Source organism: Mesoplodon bidens (assembly GCF_964165515.1).
Source record: "Mesoplodon bidens genome assembly, chromosome: 9".
In the NCBI taxonomy this organism is placed as follows: domain Eukaryota; kingdom Metazoa; phylum Chordata; class Mammalia; order Artiodactyla; family Ziphiidae; genus Mesoplodon; species Mesoplodon bidens.
Genome location: NC_138166.1, coordinates 65,607,114 through 65,627,079, shown reverse-complemented (window position 1 = coordinate 65,627,079; position 19,966 = coordinate 65,607,114). Strand labels below are relative to the sequence as shown.

Sequence of the window (19,966 nt, the reverse complement as noted above, 5' to 3'; positions counted from 1 at the left end):
AAAGGAATGCATTAACAAATAGACAAATGAATAAGTAAACTCAGATCTAAGTGAAATCCTGGTGTGAGGCTCTGGGTTCACTGTGGGAAGCCTCTTGGATTCCCCAAATCCCAACCCCTCCTCAATGTCCTGAGCCTTCTCAGTCCCCATTTGTGTGGCCAAGTGCTAGCTGTCACAAAGTCCCGAGATAGGGAGCCGCCGGAGTGAGGCTGGGCCATCCTCGGCTTGATTTGGGGCCTTTGGAGGTGGAGGAAGTAGGCTCTCCTCTCTGACTCTGAGAGGCACTGATTGATTCTTTCAGGATCTTAAGGGATTTGGAAGAGTTCGTGCATCACCCATGGATGAATGATTCGTGTAGATGGGCCTTAGAATCAGATTAAGTGATTCTTAACCTCCTAACATATAGGGCTGCATAGAGATTTTATCTCTCCATCTCCCCACTAATCAGCCATAATTGTCCATCCAGTGCTTTTGTATATATAGATTAAGGACATTAAAAGACCATAACATCTTTGAAAAAAATCAAAATTGCTCCATGAGCTTACTAATTCCTAAAGTGGATATTAACAGAAATGAATGTGTTTTCCAAGAAAGCAATTTTCGGGGCTTCCCTGGTGGCGCAGTGGTTGAGAGTCCGCCTGCCGATGCAGGGGACACGGGTTCGTGCCCCTATCCCGGAAGATCCCACATGCCGCGGAGCGGCTGGGCCCGCGAGCCATGGCCGCGGAGCCTGTGTGTCCGGAGCCTGTGCTCCGCAACGGGAGAGGCCACAGCAGTGAGAGGCCCGCGTACAGCAAAAAAAAAAAAAAAAAAAAAAAAAAAAAAAAGAAAGCAATTTTCAGAACCAAAATTTAGGGCATATTTCTGAGTTCAGATAAAGTTTTGATGCTTTATTCATCTATCATTCACTCAAGATGTTGCACAGGAGTTTGTTTTATGCTGAGCTAGGAAGCACACCTGCATCTGTACAGCTTAGCTGGCAGTTTCAATGGCCTGGAAATCTCGTTCAGCTCCTAAATGCTATGCCCCTCACTCTCCAACACTCGGAAAGTGGCAGTGCATCACTGTTACGATGCTCTATGCACAGAATATGCACCAGGGTATGTGCTCACCTAACTACCCAATCTGGAGGCTCCAAACTACTTGAGTGCATAAATAATGCAAATAAATTGTGCCACCTAGGTTCACAGCCCAGGGGAATCATTTTGCTGGGAGACTCAGCTGGGGCTCATTTTCACATCCCTCCCGATTGGATCACAGCTTCACAGATGTCTTTGGTAAGTAATTTTGGCAGTAATCATGTGGGATGTGCTGGCCTCTGTGTTTGTTTCCCCCTTGCTCTCTATAAATGTGATGCCAGATCCAAACAGGTGCAAATTTCCCTTCTCAGCACAATCTGCCATCAAAGGCACATCCATAGCCATTTCAGTTCAGTTCAGTTCAAACAGTGTGATAAGAAGAACAGGCTCATAACAAGAGCTATCTTGTCCATTAGAGAAGGAGGATGGTGCCCCTGCCGGGTGGAAAGGAAACTTGGGCATAGTGGGGAAGCCCTTGTTGTACAGCCACCTTGGGATGTAGTTCTCTCTTCAACCTCCTATAAAATGAAAACGCTGATCCAGGGAAGTTAAACTACAAGAATTATACATTCTTCTTTAATCCCTTTTCTCACACTGAAGAAATCAGACATGAACCTGAATACTCTCTGATGGAACCTCTCCCAAGTTCTAAAACAGACCTCCCTTGTAAGATGAGCAAACAGAGAAACATTTGAACATAGAAAAAATGTTCATGGTCTCCAAAGAAAAGAACTCTTGAAAAAAGCTTGCTACAGGAAAGTAAATTTTGTAAGATATTAAATCCAGATTCTCAACAATAATGTGAGGAGATTATACTCATGAAAAAGGAACAATCTGAGGTTAGGGAAGACTACTTTTAGGTGAAACAATAATGGCCTGATATAAAAATGTGATGGTCATACTGACTAGCAAGTTGGACAATGTAAAAAACAGGGTGAGAAAACCAGTCAGCCAAATTCTGGAACTCACATAAGAGGCATATAGGTTATAGGTCCAGGAGATTGAATAGGAAACCCGGGGGAGGAGAACACATCAGACAGAGAGGAAGTGGTGACTAAATAAACAGCAAAAAATAATTTTCTTGAGTTGAAGAAATCCTTGACTTTAATCCAAAACCCCACTGAACTCCAGAGAACATAAAAGAGACTCTCCTCGTCATGTCTTGCTTTTCCATTATATTCCAAATATAAAGAAAAATCTTCCAATCATTCAGCCCAACAAACAACCAGGGGACATACTAGGAGGAAAAATCCTTTTGACATCAGACTTATCTTTCAATGATAAATTTCAGAAAATGGTGGAACGACCTCTACAACATTTTGAGGATAGTGTGTCAAAACTGCTCTAGCTGCCAAGATATGGTTCCTACATGAAGCCCACAGAAATGTATTCTCAGTCATTCAAAGATTCAGAAAATATAACAGATTTATGCTTTCCTGAAAAAGATTATTTTAAGAAGTATTCCAATCTCTCTGAGCATGGTATTATAAAAGCAAAGCCAAAAAAAAGTATTACTAGATTTAATTACATGAAATCTTCAAATGTATACAATGTCCAAAAATTCATAAAATTAAAAGACAAATGAAAAACTAGAGCAATATTTATAACATATAAGACAAAATTTAAAGTCTCTAATAACAAAGAGTTCCTGCATATCAATAAGGAAAAAACAATTTAATTTTTTAATGATCAAGAACATGACCAATAAATATAAAAACAGTTTCATCTTCAGTAGTAATCAAAGAAAACCAAATTAAAACAACAATGAGGTATCATCTATCATCTGTCTAATAAGCAAAGGTTAAAAAGTGATAAAGGCCTACTTTTAGCAAGAATATGGTGAAAGGGACATGTTCCTTCACCACTAATGAGAGTTTTAAGTTGCTAGAACTTCTCTGACAGGCAACTTGACAATATGTATAAAGTGACGTTATAACGTTTGTGATTTTAACAAGTAATTCTGCTTCTGAAAATTTCTCTTTAAGACTAAGCAGTCATTTGCTCGAGAATCTATGTACATGAGTATTCATCAAAGAGTTATTTATAAGAGCAAAAGTGAAAACAGAAATTCAAACAAAAAAATAGGGGATTAGGGGTGGAGTCAAGATGGCATACTAGGAGGATGCGGAATTTGCATCTCCTCACAACTAGGGCACCTACCAGGCACCGGTGGGGGACCACAGACACCTAAGGGGATGGGAGGAACCCCCAGCAACCGGTGATCTTTTTGGCTTGTTGCCCGCCCCCCCCACCTTTTTTTTCTGCTTTGGTTTTATTTTACCTTGTTGCAGTTGTTTCAATTATAGTTTTATTTTTCCTAATATATTTTTTATCTTTCTAATTTTATTCTGTTTTTTATTCTTTGATATTGTACTGCTCCTTTCTTCCTTTTTTTTTTTTTTACCATGCCACGAAGCTTGCGGGATCTTGGTTCCCAGGCCAGAGGCTGGGCCGGAGCTCCTGTGTTGGGAGCTTCAAGTCCAAACCACTGGACTAACAGAGAACCTCAGACCCCAGGGAATATCAATCGGAGTGAGGCTTCCCAGAGGTTCTCATTTCAGCACCAAGACCCAGCTCTATCTAACTGCCTGCAATTAGAACACTTCCTAACACCATACAAAAAAATAAACTCAAAGTGGATTAAAGACCTAAATGTAAGGCCAGACACTCTAAAACTCTTAGAGGAAAACATAGGCAGAACACTCTTTGACATAAATCACAGCAATATCCTTTTTGACCCACCTCCTAGAGTACTGGAAATAAAAATAAAGAAATGGGACCTAATGAAACTTAAAAGTTTTTGCACAGCAATGGAAACCATAAACAAGATGAAAAGACAACCTTCAGAGTGGGAGGAAATATTTGCAAATGAAGCAACTGACAAAGGATTAATCTCCAAAATATACAAGCAGCTCATGCAGCTCAAAATCCAAAAAACAAACAACCCAACCCAAAAATGGGCAGAAGCCCTAAATAGACATTTCTCCAAAAAAGATATACAAATTCCCAATGAATACATGAAAAGATGCTCAACACCACTAATCATTAGAGAAATACAAATCAAAACTACAATGAGGTATCACCTCACACCGGTCAGAATGGCCATCATCAAAAAATCTACAAACAATAAATGCTAGAGAGGGTGTGGAGAAAAGGGAACCCTCTTGCACTGTTGGTGGGAATGTAAATTGATCCATCCACTATGGAGAACAGTATAGAGGTTCCTTAAAAAGCCAAAAATAGAACTACCGTATGACCCAGCAATCCCACTACTGGGCATATACCCTGAGAAAACCATAATTCAAAAAGAGTCATGTACCACAATGTTCACTGCAGCACTATTTACAATAGCCAGGACATGGAAACAACCTAAGCATCCATCGACAGATGAAAGGATAAAGAAGATGTGGCACGTATATACAAAGGAATGTTACTCAGCCATAAAAAGAAATGAAATTGAGTTATTTGTAGTGACGTGGATGGACCTAGAGTCTGTCATAGACAGTGAAGTAAGTCAGGTAGAGAAAAACAAATACCATATGCTAACACATATATAGGGAATCTAAAAAAAAAAAGTGGTTCTGATGAACCTAGGGGCAGGACAGGAATAAAGATGCAGACGTAAAGAATGGCCTTGAGGACATGGGGAGGGGGAAGGGTTAGCTGGGACAAAGTGAGAGAGTAGCATTGACATATATGCACTACCAAACGTAAAATAGATAGCTAGTGGGAAGCAGCTGTATGGCACAGGGAGATCAGCTCGGTGTTTTGCGACCACCTAGAGGGGTGGGATAAGGAGGGTGGGAGGGAGACTCAAGAGGGAGGGGATATGGGGATATACGTATGCATATAACTGATTCACTTTGTTATACAGCCAAAACTAACACAATACTATAAAGCAGTTATACTCCAATAAAGATGTTTAAAAAATAGGGGATTAGATATTTAAAAATATATTGCATCCACAAAATGAAATATTATGCAACTGTTAATACACATATTATAGACACATTTCTTAGCAAGAAAATATGTTTATGGTAATTTGTTAGGTGGCAAAACCAGGTTACAAGATAGTAATATATGGGCCAGTTTTTATGAATATATGTGTGTTCAGACAAAGAAAATAATTTGAAGGTTGTAAATCAGTATGTTCACTTTGGACTCTAGAATTCTGGGTAACTTTTATTCTAGTTTTTCTTCAATGAATAATTGTTATGTATGTACCAAACTTTTGAGGGATTGTTTTGTTTGGTTTTTAAGCAAATAGCTAAGGAAACCAGCTAAAGAATACTAAAGCATTACTTTTTTAATCTTCATAAAAGCCCTCTGAGGTAGGTGTTATTACAACATAGCCTCACTTTCCAGACAAGTACTCAGAAATGTTGAGTAGATAGCCTAAGGTCACACAGCTAAGAGGTGCAGAACTACTTCCTGTCAGTATCATCTTGAACAAACCACCTAACCAGAAACTCTGTAGATGATGAAGGAAGGCCATGCGCTTCAGTGAGCTACGGTCTGTGAAAATGCTTTAGAAACTGTATGTTGGATTCAAACCAGACAAACAGTTGACATACAGCTCACGTAGTGCAGTGGTAGCTAACCAGGCTGGTCAGTGTCCTCACGCTTGACCTTCTTATCCCACACCTGGCCTCTGGAGGCTGAGGTGAGGGGTGCCTCTCGCTTTAGGGTTCCCTTGGGGAGGACAGCCTCTCACTGGAGCTGGCAGCTCTCCCCTCAGTGTGCTAAGTCTCTGGGGAAGAGAAAGACCCATTGAGAAGATGCTTTAAAGAAATCATTCCCACAAGCCCAGTAGCCAGCCCCATCCTGGAATCCAGACAATTGGAATTTGGATTGTAGCAATTTTTTATTTGCTATTTGCAACAACACATGAATTGAAATAACTGCAGATCAGCAGTTGTTGGTTTCGGTTTGGGTTATTTCCCACCCCACACCCGTCCCTTTTTGGCAGTAAATTAGTAGTTCTGAAAAATGACTATGAGAATGGCAATGAGGAACCCATATTGGGCATAATGGTAATTGGGATTCATTAGTATCATCAATATGTTAATAATGCTATTGATGGTAGAGACAACACTACCGTTTTAGTGTTAGTCATCTATTTCAAGCCTTTGATGTTCTAGAATTCTTAAAATATCTCTCCAGGTTAACATTCCTCTCCAAGCTAAAAGTTAGCCTGGGTGCTCCCAGCCTGGGCCACTTCTGTGGGATACCATTTGATAAGAATGAAAGATGGGACAAGAAGAATAAAAGAGATTTTGCTCAGAAAGTTGATGTTGAAAATGAAGATTTATCACTAAGTTATTGTCAAAATAATGCTGTATACACCACCCAAATCTCAATGACTTAAAACAATCGTCATTTCATCTGACTCACACAGCTGTTCTAGGCTGGGCTCTGTTGGTCTTCGCTCCAAGCTGAAGCTTGGGTCCAGGTCTGCTCCACATGTCTCTCATTTTTCCTTGGTTGGGCAATCTATCCAGAGCATGCACTTTTCATGATAATGTCAGAAGTGCAAGAGGGCAAGGCCCTCACACAAACATATTTGCTGCATCATGTCCACCATCAACCCATAGGCAAAGCAAGTTACATGGCCAAGACCAATAGGGAAGGAAGTAATCTGCCCAAAGTGAAAGAGGGAAGAGAGGGAATGTTTGCTCTGTTGCTTTTATCTAATCAGATATGTTAAATATTCAGTGGAGAAAAATAAGCAAACACAGAAATTATGAAGAAATTATTAAAATTTCCCTTGTGCTACCACCCAGAGAGAATCATTTTAACATTTTGGAGTATCAGATTTGTTTTGAAATATTCTTTTAATATTCTTCTTATTGGGGAAAAAAGAAGATATAAAGTCAACATTAGAACCAATTATGAGAATATTTTTAAAAATTATCCCTACTATCTTAAACTTTTCTCTTCCCCAGTACTCTACCCTCACTGCGCATACACACACACACACACACACGCACACACTATGTAGTCACAAGAATAGCAAGTAAGCAATTGGCAATGCTCCTTTTTTTAAAAATTAGTACTAATCATAATCATTTTTCCACATTGCTACTTAGTCTTTTTACTCATTATATCTGTCAGTGTTTCATACTGTCCTTTTCAGTGTACAAGCCATAATCCACAACTGGATATTAAGCTGATTCATGGTTTCATTTTCTGGCCAGTATAGATCATACTCCTTTTTTTTTTACTTATTATTTTTTATTGAAGTAACATCAGTTTATAACATTATATATGCTTCATATGTACAACATTATATTACAACTTCTGTCTACACTACAGCATGTTCACCGCCAAAAATTTAGTTTCTATCCATCATCATACAGTTGAACCCCTTTACCCAGTACCCATCGGCAGGTGCATGGATAAAGAAGATGTGGCACATATATACAGTGAAGTATTACTCAGCCACAAAAAGAAACGAAATTGAGTTATTTGTAGTGAGGTGGATGGACCTAGAGTCTGTCATACAGAGTGAAGTAAGCCAGAAAGAGAAAAACAAATACCATATGCTAACATAGATATATGGAATCTAAAAAAAAAAAAGGTTCTGATGAACCTAAGGGCAGGACAGGAATAAAGATGCAGGCGTAGAGAATGGACTTGAGGACACAGGGAGGGGGGAGGGTAAGCTGAGACGAAGTGAGAGAGTGGCATGGACATATATACACTACCAAATGTAAAGTAGATAGCTAGTGGGAAGCAGCCACATAGCACAGGGAGATCAGCTCGGTGCTTTGTGACCACCTAGAGAAGTGGGATAGGGAGGGTAGGAGGGAGATGCAAGAGGGAGGGCATGTAAGGATATATATATACGTATAGCTGATTCACTTTGTTATACAGCAGCAACTAACAGAACATTGTAAAGCAATTATACTCCAATAAAGATGTAAAAAAAAAAAGGAAATGGAAGCATAGAGAAATTAAGGATCTTGCCCAAGATCAATCAGATAATAAAGATCAAAACCATGATTAGGAAAAAAAAAAGAAGAAGATGTGGTATATATATACAGTAGAATACTACCCAGCCATAAAAATAAAAAGATGAAATCTTGCCATTAGCCACAACATGGATGGATCTTGAGGGTATTAGGCTAAGTGAAATAAGTCAGATGGAAAAAAAACAAATACCATATGATTTCACTCACATATGGAATATTTTTTAAATGTTCCTTTTTAAAAAAGACTTCCAGTTTTTCAAACTTATTATCTATAGAGTCCCTTCATTTGCACAGAGAATCAGGTTAGGTATAAGTACCATGCCTAGCGGACACCCATGATGTATGTTGAGCTCAGATATCTCCTGTTTTGGTTATTTGGCTTTTAATGTGTGTAAGCAAAATATCACTAAATCCTAACCCAGGACCTACCAAGTGCCAAACCCTGTGATAGGAGCTAATGACACAGAGGTGAAGAGGATGGAAAGAGCCCAGGTCCTCAGAGAGTTTCAGGCCTTGTGGGGAAATGCAGCTAAGCAAATAGGCAATTCCAGAGTGTGAGCTGCTGTGATGCACACGTGCTTCCCAAACTGGGAGGAAGAAGGCATCGGAGGCATCCGTCCCAGCAGACCTAGGAAGGAGTGTCTTAGGGGCTGAAAGAGCACGTGCAAAGGCTCACAAGTAAGAGGGTGCAGAATTATGAGAAGTTTGGTGGGGCTGAACTGACATTGATCCAGCACAAGGTCTGAATGTAAGAGAAGAGCCTAGGAAGGTGCATAGGAGCTGATCTCAAAGGACCTCAAAGCCACATTAAGGAACTCAGAGTTTATCCTGAAGGCAATAGGAAGCTGACAAAGGGGTTTAAACTAAGAAGTAGCAGCAGTCTGACTTGAATTTCAGAAAAATCACTCTGGTTTCAATGGGCAGGATGGATTACATTGGTGGGGGGTGTGGGGGAGGAAGGGGGAGCAGGCAAGAAACTCAGCTAGGAGTTTGTTATTATTCTAGTAAAAGTGTCCTAAGCTAGAAGAGTACATTGGGAATAAAAGAAATGGACAAACTCAGAAGTTATCTAGAATCAACAATGGATATGTAGTTTTCTCACACCCTGCCTGCTCTGTGGACTTTACATCCAGTTTCTGAATGGACCACCCTCCTCCAGCCAGGTATCTCAGGCTGCGGTTAACCCAGGGCTGTTCCCAGCATCCTTGCATCTGGGGAGGCTGCCTGGACTTCATCTTCCCAGTGCATATCTTCCCTGCAGGGTCTAAGCCAGGCTTTGGAGACTCTACTGGAAGAGTCTGCCCTCCTACAAAACTTCTGGTGCTTCTGGTTCCTCTGCACCAAACTCCCCTAACCCTAGCGGTTGTGGTGGTCTTATAATTTATTGCCCAAACTTGAGAGAAGAGGGATCATTACTGTTGATTATGTGAGGACAATAGGCATTAACCCAGACCAGCCCAGACATACTGGGATATATAGCCACCCTACTGATGGCACAGAAGCCATTTGTGAAACTGACACCATGAACCCAGAGGGGAATTTCAAGCCCCTAAATTATCTCTGTATAAAATAATCTTGGACTTTGAATCAGACATACCTGTGTTCAAATCCTGGCTTAGCCACTTACCTTTACTTATTTTCTCTGAGCTTTAATTTCCTTGTGTATAAAATATAAATAATGATAGATATTTCATTAGAAATTCAGGGTAATTTTGTAACAGATGTTAAAAACTGGACTATTTATTTCTACCTAACTTTCAAGTGAGACCCTAAGACAATGTGGGCCAACTAGTCCCACCTTCCACAGTCAAATATTAGAAGGACTTCAGCAGGACCTGCAGAAGAAGGGAGTGAAAACCATTTCTGCAACCTGTAGCTTGAGGCTGAGAATCGCTAGTGTCAGTGTGGCAGTGGGGTTCCGCTCTCCCCGTGGGGGAAGGGCAGGATGCTTCCCCTCACTGTAGGAGGCCACTAAGAGACTTGGACAGGTGTCTTCGGAGACTGGGGTCAAAAAAGCTGGAGTCTGACACTCTTGTGGGTAATGTAAGGGTGGTGACTGAGTCATCAGGACAGAAAGAGTGTGTGTCCTGGGGCAAGGATATGGATCCCAGGAAGGGAGAGCCAACCTGGGCCATTGAAAATCCTGGAGAGGACTGCCTGGATTTGACCTCAATGTGGGGATTAAACTCCACATGACCAGGGGCTGGAGCATGAAACTTAAGTGACTAGTGAGGGTGAAGGGAATGTACCAACTCCACAATGGGATTTATTAATTCATTAGAAAATAACAATAAGAAACACATTAACATAAATAACATATTTTTATAACAACTTTATTTTCTGAAACAAAAAAATAGGCTAAAATCATAGCATTCTCTTCTACTTTTGTGAATCTCCTTGATATCTGGATAGAAGACACCTAAATTCCCCTATCTGCTTCTGCGTTCAATCTATTTCTGTATCCATGTATGTGGCCTCTTGAAAACTCCATTGTACCCTTATGAGTGAATTAAAATAGAAAAGATAAATCAAGTCTTAGTATTATGATGATAATAGTGATCTCATGGACACTCTCTGAGGGTCTCAAAGATCCCCAGGGGTCCCCAGACTTTGAGAACCACTGTCATAGGATTTCCCCACTGCCTCCAATGTCCAAACTTTGAGGATTTACAAAAGAAAGATGTGGTTGTGGGATACTGCAGTGTAGTTTTCAGAATTCTTCACATGTCAGGGAAGAGCTTGCACTCTAAGACAGACCGCTGCAGGGCAAAATGGGGAAGCCTTCAGCATGGTGTGGGCTAGTCCCTCAACCAAAGTATTTCTGGAGCACGTTGGAAAGTGCAAGGTTCCCCAAGAGAGCATCTCTGCCCATCAGACTATCCTCAGGCCTCACTCTGCCCACAGGTTCCCCTATTTGAGAGCCTTTTAGTGATGTCACCGCAAAGAGAGAAAGCCTCCAATATTTTGGCTAATTCAGCATGTGGAACCCTTTTAAACTGTGTTTCTTGTCACTGTCAGAGTCACCATTTATGAGGGGTCAGTCAGCAAAATGAAAGCATTCCAACAGAGGGGATTTAATATAGGGGATTGGCTACCCTGGTAGATTTAATACAGGGAACTGATTACACAGGTATTAGAACAAAAAGGGGGATGCTGAAGTTATCAGAGATTAATCATTGCAAAAAGCAGCTGCTGACTGCAGGGCTAAGGAACAACAAGGAGGAAGAGGTATTACCAGAAGCTAGAGGGAGGGGTGCAGCTGGTGTTTGGACTACTGCACAGCCTGTACTCTGACTGTCAAGGGCACACAAACCACCTGCTACTGAACCACTGAGGAGTGTGGAGAGGAGCTGGAAGTAGCACAGAAGGCTGGAGGCTGGAAGCTGCTGGGGGATATCGACCTCAACTAGACACCAGAAAATAGTTCCTCCTCTCCTTCTCTCACCCCCACTTGCCCATCTCCCACCTGCACCTCTCATTGGCAGGGAGACTCAGAGGAATCTGGGAAGTGTAGTTTGCAGAGTCCAGCTCCATAGCACAGAGCAGAGATTAGAGGGGTGGGCCTGGAGCCCAGAGGCCATTGGTGTTTACCCAGCACATGCCACTCAAACCCTTTCAGGTCAAGTCTGGAATCAGTTCCAGCCAGCACTGGACACCAGAAAGCAAAGATGTCCAAGGGCATTGAAGTGCAGCAGAAATCTTAAGTGTTGGCTCAAGGCTGGGTGACTGAAGGGAAACAGCTGCCAGAGACCAGTGCTGATTACTCAACCTCATGGGCCCTGTGGAATCAGAGGCCTGGTTGCTGGTCAGCATGGCCTCAACCCAGTAAAGCCTCGTTTCTTTACGTCCTTATTAACCTGGGACCTGCCTCACCCAGGGAGCACGCACACTGGTTGTTATTCAGTTAATGCCAGATCGTCCCCTCCTCAACTGCCTTTAGGAAACCTTCCCATAATGACAGAAGAGGGCAACAGCCAGAAGTTGTCTTTTAAAATGAAGCTGTGTGACCTTTCTCCAACCTGTTCAGCAGAAAGAGGTTCTGAATTTGGATTCTGTACCACTGACTGTGAAACTTGAAAGTACCCGCTGACCCCTAACCCCACCCTATAATCCCTCCACGATCTCGTGTTCCACGAGGAATAGTAATGGGACCACCTCTTCCAAAGTGAACATTTGGCTGGGTGGTCTTTCTCAGGGTCTGACCGTGGGAATGCATATTATCAACCAAGACCCTTCAGGAACCCCCAGCGTGTTTGGTGCCATTCCTTTGCTGCACCAAGTAGTAAATCATATTCTGGGAAGAGCAGTAAGTGCTGTAGAGAAACAAGGATTCATTGTTCATAATAGGCCATTCTGCCCTTTATGAGACTAGTCAACATGTCTTTGCTTTTGTCTCCCTATAAGGCAGAAAACACTCCTGCCGATACATCACCCCATCCCAACTGTGCCCATCGAAAAGGACTTCACAGTCTTGGGTATCTTTCCTGCACCAGCCCACCTCCCCTCCTGCTCATGCCATCCTCTGATTAAAGCACTGCGGCACCCGAGAGGCCTGTTTACAGCTAATTAGATTAGGAGTGTGTTCATCTGGAAAGATATCTGTAGTTCAGTAAAGAGAGTGTGAAGAATCACCCTCATGGTTCCACAGCAACTAAGGGTTCTGAACCTCCCTCTGCCCTCTTCCTCCTTAAAAACACCTTAGCGTCTGTCCAAGATGTCCTTAGCAGTCAGGTTCAAAATGACCTTCCCATATCACACAGAAGACCTCAACTTAGAAAGGTTTCAACAAAAAACAAAGAGCAAATCTGAAAACACTTCCATGCTGTCTTATTTTTTTTTTCTTTCAAAGGAAAAACAATCACTGCTCGAGTTGCTTTGTTGCAGAAGAAGGGGAGGTAGAGAGATCATCAAGGCCAGCAGTAGATGCTGCCCTCCTGCCTCTTCCCCATCTGCTTGAAAATTATTTCCAAAATATTAAATGCTGCACTTCACTGAACCAGAATTGCATGTCAAGTTGCGGGGAGGCGGACAGGAAGGAAGGAGAAGTGATTCTGAAATACAATTTCCCAAATGTTTATTTTGCTAGCAAAGGCTGGTGCCTGTACTATTATAAAATCTTAGCATGACCCCTGGCAAGCTGTTGTCTGTAGGGTAAGTAGGCACAGATTGAATTTCGTGCTGTGTCAAGGACAAAATGTATCCTTAATCTGGCTGCAGAAAATGCATATTCACCTGAGAGCAAAGCGGCTTCGATCTTTTAAGCCCCTATGCAGTTTTTTCCTCTCTTTGAGATGATTTTGTAAATCAGCCTAGGCTACTCTTTATTAGCCCACAGGTGACACAGGCAGTGTCTGAGTTCTCACCCTGTCTCTCGCTATCCCGCCCTGCCTCCGCTCTCTGGATTTAGCAGTGAGCATAAAGCTTCCATTAACCATAAAGGCTGATTTTCATGGTGCATAATAAAATATGGAAATTATCTCTCTGCTAACGTCATGTCAACTCCAGAAATATTAAGAGTTAGAGTACTTTTTATTATTTTTTCTGATGAGGAAAAGCTGTTGTTTAGTAAAACTGGACAAAATTACATTTTCTGCTCCTCAGACATCTTACAGGCTGGCAGATTAAAGATGCTAAACAATGAGGAGAGAAGCCCCAATCCTAGTTATTTCTCATTTATTCTGTCAGAAAAAGAGAGTTGTGTGCCCCATGGTGAATCCTTTTCTCCAATAGCAATCAGGCCACAAGAGACAGAATGTTCTTGTGTTCCCTTTCCCTGTTCACGGGCACAGGCCAGACGGGCTGTCGTCTTGAGTCCTGATCAATTCAATGCCCTTTTCTTCTTGCTCAAGGTGAGCATCTGGGTCTCTTACCTGCCAGCAAAGTCAGGGGCTCTTGCAGGCTCATTCTTCTGAAAACATCAGTGATCTTAGCCCTCACTGCCTTCTGCAAGAATTAAAAAGACATAAACACTGGTTGTTATGAAAAACTACAAGAGGAAATTATTTTAAGCTCCATACTTCTGAAAGGCATTTATAATTACTCAGCCCACATGCCAGTTCCCCCAGCACATTAGATAGACATCTCCGCTTAGATAGTGTGAGTCAGTAAACACCTGTGCAATCCAGTGTATTGCTAAGACCAGAGAACAATCTCTTGCCCTCTAGTTAATTATATCTACCATTTTGCTACACTCCCCCTCAAGTTCCTCAGCCATAAAATAGGTTTCATGGAAGTGACTCTTCATAGGGGGACATTTAGAATCTCAAATCAGTTGGCATGTGGGAAGAGGACAATCCTAGCATTTAAAAATAATTTTGGATAGTTGGAATTGATTGCTACATACCATTCACTCATTGGTTCCTTCAACTAGTTCCCCCCATGCCATTCCTGGGGGAATGATGAGGACAGCAGTTACCCAGCCCAGCCCTTGCCAAGGTCTGGGGGTCAAGACTGGCCTCTGTGTGATTTCCTGGAGATTTCCTGCTTAAGGTAATGACTGGAGGATTGGTCAGAGGTAGGAGCTAAACCATCATTCCTAGAGGGAAATTATGAAATACAAGGCCCAAAGATTCCAGAAGCAGAAATTGAGGACAGCGTCACCAAGAATTTAAAGACTGATTGATAAAGAGCCCAAAAGTAAGTAGATCAAGAAGAACCAAAGAGTATATATACACAATGGAATATTACTCAGCCATAAAAAAGAATGAAATCATGCCATTTGCAGCAACATAGATGGACCTAGAGATTATCATACTAAGTGGAGTAAGTCAGAGGAAGACAAATATCACGATATCACTTATATCTGGAATCTAAAAAATGATATAAATGAACTTATTTACAAAACAGAAATAGACTCACAGACATAGAAAACAAACTTACGGTTACCAAAGGGGGTGGGGGGGCATAAGTTAGGAGTTTGGGATTAACATATACGAACTACTATATGTAAAATAGATAAACAACAGGACCTACTGTATAGCACAGAGAGCTTTATTCAATATCTTATAATAACCTATAATGGAAAAGAATCTGAAAAAGAATGTATATGTGTATGTATGTATATATATGAATGTATGTATGTATAACTGAATCACTTCGCTGCACACCTGAAACTAGCACAGCATTGTAAATGAACTATAATTCAATTTTTTAAAAAAGAAACACCAAAGAGGTCATGCTCTCACATTGATAACCTATTAGCCAGCAAGAAGGGAGGGTAGGTCAGCACTTCTTAAAGGACTAATTATTAATTAAGCAGGGTATAGGCTCAGCTGCTGTGAAAGAAGGAATCTCCAAATTAGTGACTTAAGATGGAAATGTGCTTTTCTCTCATATAATAAGTTGTAACGAGAGTCAGAGGAGGGTACCTCACAGAGGGAGGTCAGGGCAGTCAAGAAGGTCAGCATTTAGCTAAAGCTTGACTGATGAGTAGCAAGTGATCAATAAAGACAGTGAAGGAAGAGGAAGAACTTGTGACAAGCCTGGAGGTCTGAGGGGCTGCAGGTGGTTGAGTGGTGGGAGAGACAGGGCTGGGAGAAGAGGCTGGGGCACTTGGTGGTGCCACATGGAGGATGATGTTGAATAGCGGCAGTAGCCTGTAGAGCAGCCTTTCCCAAACTTGGCCAGTCACTGCAGCCATTTAGGGCACTTCTTAAAAATAAGAAGTCTAGGGCCCCACCACAAACCTACCCAAACAGGATCCATATTTTAAAGAACCTCCCCACGAGATTCTGGGATACGCCGCTGAAGACTGACACTAACCCAAGTTGGAAGGATAGAAAGAGCGAGGTTTTGTGACAGCTTCTTGGTAGAAGGTGAAACAGAGGAGAGAAAGAAAATGAGATCATTTTTATGAGTGAGATAGTGGGTTGGAGAGCCCAGCTCAGGCCTGGTCATTAGGTGGCCCAGGAATGGCTTCCCATGTCCTCACCTCTGTAGCTTGACTGTGGACTTTGGGCTTCTTCTAGAATCTAAGCCTGGATTTTACCTCTCAAAGGAAAACTACCCCTGCTTCAGACAAATAGCAGCCCTACTGCTTCAGGAATGACTAAACCTTAGCAAAATCCAATGATGGTATCTCGAGTAGACTTTTATGATAAGCACCCTTTGTTGCTGTTTCTGGCCATTAGAGGAGTTATTTTTTCTGTTTGTGAAAGAATTTTTTTCATTGGCCCCATGAAAGATTGATTTGTGAACATGATATTTTTTTAAAATATTGACTGATTGATAGATTGATTTGGTTGCACCGGGTCTTAGTTGTGGCAGGTGGGCTCACATTTTAAACTCTTGTTTTCTCACTTTTATGAATTTGGATACAGTTCTCCAATCCTTCTGGAAATGATGATGGAAGGAATTGAATTTGTAGAAAAAGTCCAACTACACAATGCATTTTCACTGGATATGGGGCAGTTAGATAAAAGCATCCCTCCACTCATTCATTGAATAAATAAATCATGGGGTTAGAGGTTAAATAGTAAATAATAGAAAAAGGAAAAGACTAAGAGAAGCTGACAAGGTAAAAATAAAAAAAATAAAAAGCTATTTTCAGGCAAAATGATGAAAGATTGTTGCCTGCCATTCTGTCCTCTTTATATTTACTGGTCATATTTGCTAGAATTCTTTATTTGACTTTATCTTCACTGCTGCGTAAGTTTTTGGACTGGCAGAGGGTCAAAGATGAAATGCTGTACCTTTTCCCTGAAAATCACTTATTTAGCTCAAGTCGAAGTTTAAATGTACATTGAATAGACATCATCCCTGGAGCTGAGCAGTTACTGTTACTGATCTGCTTATATGTAGTATGTTGTAGGCTGCTGAATTTAGAGGCAATTTGTTACATAGCAATAGATAACTGGCCAATTTTGTGTTTGGGGTTGGTCGGAGTGGGGGAGTTAGTTGGTCTTCCTTGTATATAATATGATGGATTTAACCTTGTGGTTTTACATATGGCATAGCCAATGCTTAAACTTTTTTTCCCTACCCCTCTTCCGCTGGCTCCCTCTCACTAACCTTACAGGACTTACACTGGATAACATTTCTTTCAAGATTCCTTCCCCAAATCTCCACATGTGGAATAGGTATCTTTTCTATTACCCTGGACTTCTTATCAATACCACTAATAGCTAACTTTTATTGAGCACTTACAATTCTAAACTTTAGGCACAGATTATCTTTTCTAATCCTCTCAACTACCCAATGATATAGGTGCTGTTATTTGTCCATTCTATAGATAAGAAACTGAGTGAGACACAGGAGTTAAAGAAAGTCTTCCAGGTTACTCAGCTGGGAACTGTTTATTTTCTGTGCCCCTCTAGACTGTGAGCTCCACGAATAAGGCACAGTGGTCAACAGAATGCCAGTCTGGCACTTGCTGTTTTTCTCAATCTCCTTCTCTCTCTCTCTCTCTCTGAATGTAATGAATTATAGGGCCACAGGGACCTCAACAGCAGTCTCGTCTCGCTGCACATGAGTTGCTAAAGTTTACAAATTTATCTCAGAGTTACATTATGTTCTTAAAGTTGTCTATATCAAAGCATTAGCTGAGTGAACAGTGCTGCCTGGTCTAGTTAAGCCTGAGATTACAGAGGCAGAAACCCAATGATTTGTTCTCTCCTTGTTCTCCCAGAACTTCATCTGCCAGGCCCCACTGGAAGATAAACCTCCAGAGCAGCAGAGTGCACTGTTCTCTGTGGCTTCCTTTCCCCAGCATGTGTCAGGCCAGAACAGGCCCTGGGAATGTGAGTGGGGTGTGTGTGTAGGTGTCTGTGTAGGGTCCACATATCATTTCAGTACTTATCCCCAGAACATTCATTCTGCATTCTTTATAAATTATGCATGGCTTCCATAAAAGAGAAACACAGAGGAGGAAAAGTTGGAGACAACTCTAGAGATATCTGTAGGCTTCTGAACTTCTTACCCGAAGCAGTGTCTGAGAGACCATCCCCTCAGCAGGCAATCAGGAAGCCTCATTTTCAAAAACTAGCAAACCCAGCTTAGCCAATGTTGTGATTCCAGGAGATCTGGCAGCTTAAGGGAAAAGCAAGGACCAGGTACAATAGGGCTATCAAAAGCTGAGCTTATGAGGACCCCTGCCTGCTCCAAGCCTCTCCTTTCTTAGTTCCACCAGAACCTGGGTTCAAATCCCAGCACCACTGTTTACCAGCTCTGTGACTTTGGCAAGTTATCCAAATTCCCTCTAAGTTCCCTTCTCAATAGTTTTTCTGGGCCCTGCTGCCCAATGTAAGGGATTCTTCCACCAACAGAAAATACAGAAATCCTCCGTGGACCAGAATGAGTGATGGGAGGTGCCATCTTAAAAGGGCCTTTTTCAATATCTCTAATCGGGTTGAGGCATGGTCATTTAATTTACTGCCGTTTGTATGAGACCTGGGTACTTGTTCTTTTTTTTTTTTAATTTATTTTTATTTATTTATTTTTGGCTGCGTTGGGTCTTCGTTGCTGCGCACAGGCTTTCTCTAGTTGCGGCAAGTGGGGTCTACTCTTCGTTGCGGTGCACGGCCTTCTCATTGTGGTGGTTTCTCGTGTTGCAGAGCACTGGCTCTAGGCGCGTGGGCTCAGTAGTTGTGGCACGTGGGCTCAGTAGTTGTGGCTCGTGGGCTGTAGAGCACAGGCTCAGTAGTTGCTGCACACGGGCTTAGTTGCTCTGTGGCATGTGGGATCTTCCCAGACCAGGGCTTGAACCCATGTCCCCTGCATTGACAGGCAGATTCTTAACCACTGTGCCACCAGGGAAGCCATAGACCTGTGTACTTGTTCTTTTTTAAGAGGTAATATCCGGCTTCTGATACACAGTGGTTGCTCAAAAAGTGATTATACAAAAAATGGTACACACTTGCCAATTATGACATAAAACATTTTTATGTCATTGATAAAATCAGAAGAAAACTTGAAGCAATGCAGTAGTTGATTTAATACTCATTGAGTTTCTGATGCTCTTTACAAGTCTGGAAATTTTTTCTTGGTAAATATAAAGTCTTTCCACGTATGCACATTTAAGGTACATTTAAGATGAGTTTCCTGAGAACATAAATGCTTAAGAGGAATAAGCAGGAGTTCATGAGGGAGATCTTAATTTGCATATTTCCTGCCTTAAATGCATGAAATATCTTGAGTATAATGTTGCTTAAATAAGGCTTTTAGTGTTTAATGTGATATGACTTAAACATTCTCTTTTTGCTAAGGTCTATAAAACCTTTAGCTGTTACTTCTCATCTTTAGCTACTAAATTTCCTAAGGAAGACCAAATATCTTGAGGCTTCCATTTGTCTGCTCAGATCTTTTCTATTATCTGGCAATAAACTTTATTCTTCTTAAAACCTGGGACAATCCACTTGGAAAGGGAGAGACTAGGTGGTCCATCCTAAACACGATGCTTTACATAGTGCAGGCCTTTGGCTTGTCAAGCTGCTTCTCTCACTGTCTTTTGATCCTCCCAACAGTCTTATTGAAGTAGATAGGATATAATGAGAGACGTCAGAGCTGGAACGCTGGTAAAGCTACATTTTCCTTGATTTTGCACAGTTAACAGTAGTAAAACCTTGCCATAACACCATAAGTGAAGTCGAAAATATTTAACCAGGAAAACACAAATTTGCGTTATTTCAAGGTTAATCAAATAACCAGGATACACCTATGCAGTTTACCTTCCTGGGCCTTCTAGGGCTCAAACTATGGAATGCAAACCCACCCTGATCCCAGCTATAATTCAGCACCTGGTAGGGATGATTCCACAGATGGTGGGGGCTTCTTGAAGAGCAAAGGGTCCAGGATTCTCCCAGGTAGTTGAGACCATTTCTCCAGGTTGATCCAGAGAGATTGAGCTGGGAGAATGCTGGGGACATGGAGGCCCCACTTCTCAAGACAGGGTGGCTGTCCATTTCCTCACTGGTCCTA

At 41.6% G+C, this 19,966-nt stretch overlaps 1 protein-coding gene across 2 annotated transcripts in view; it reads left to right on the top strand.

Moving 5' to 3' along the window:
• The window catches only part of AOAH (acyloxyacyl hydrolase), a 172,089-nt gene that overhangs the window by 77,077 nt on the left and 75,046 nt on the right, over nt 1-19,966 (top strand). For both annotated transcript variants that reach the window (XM_081244565.1, XM_081244566.1), the window contains exon 11: nt 1,183-1,277. In XM_081244565.1, coding sequence (XP_081100691.1) covers nt 1,183-1,277 — 95 coding nt within the window. The remainder of the gene's footprint in view (nt 1-1,182; nt 1,278-19,966) is intronic.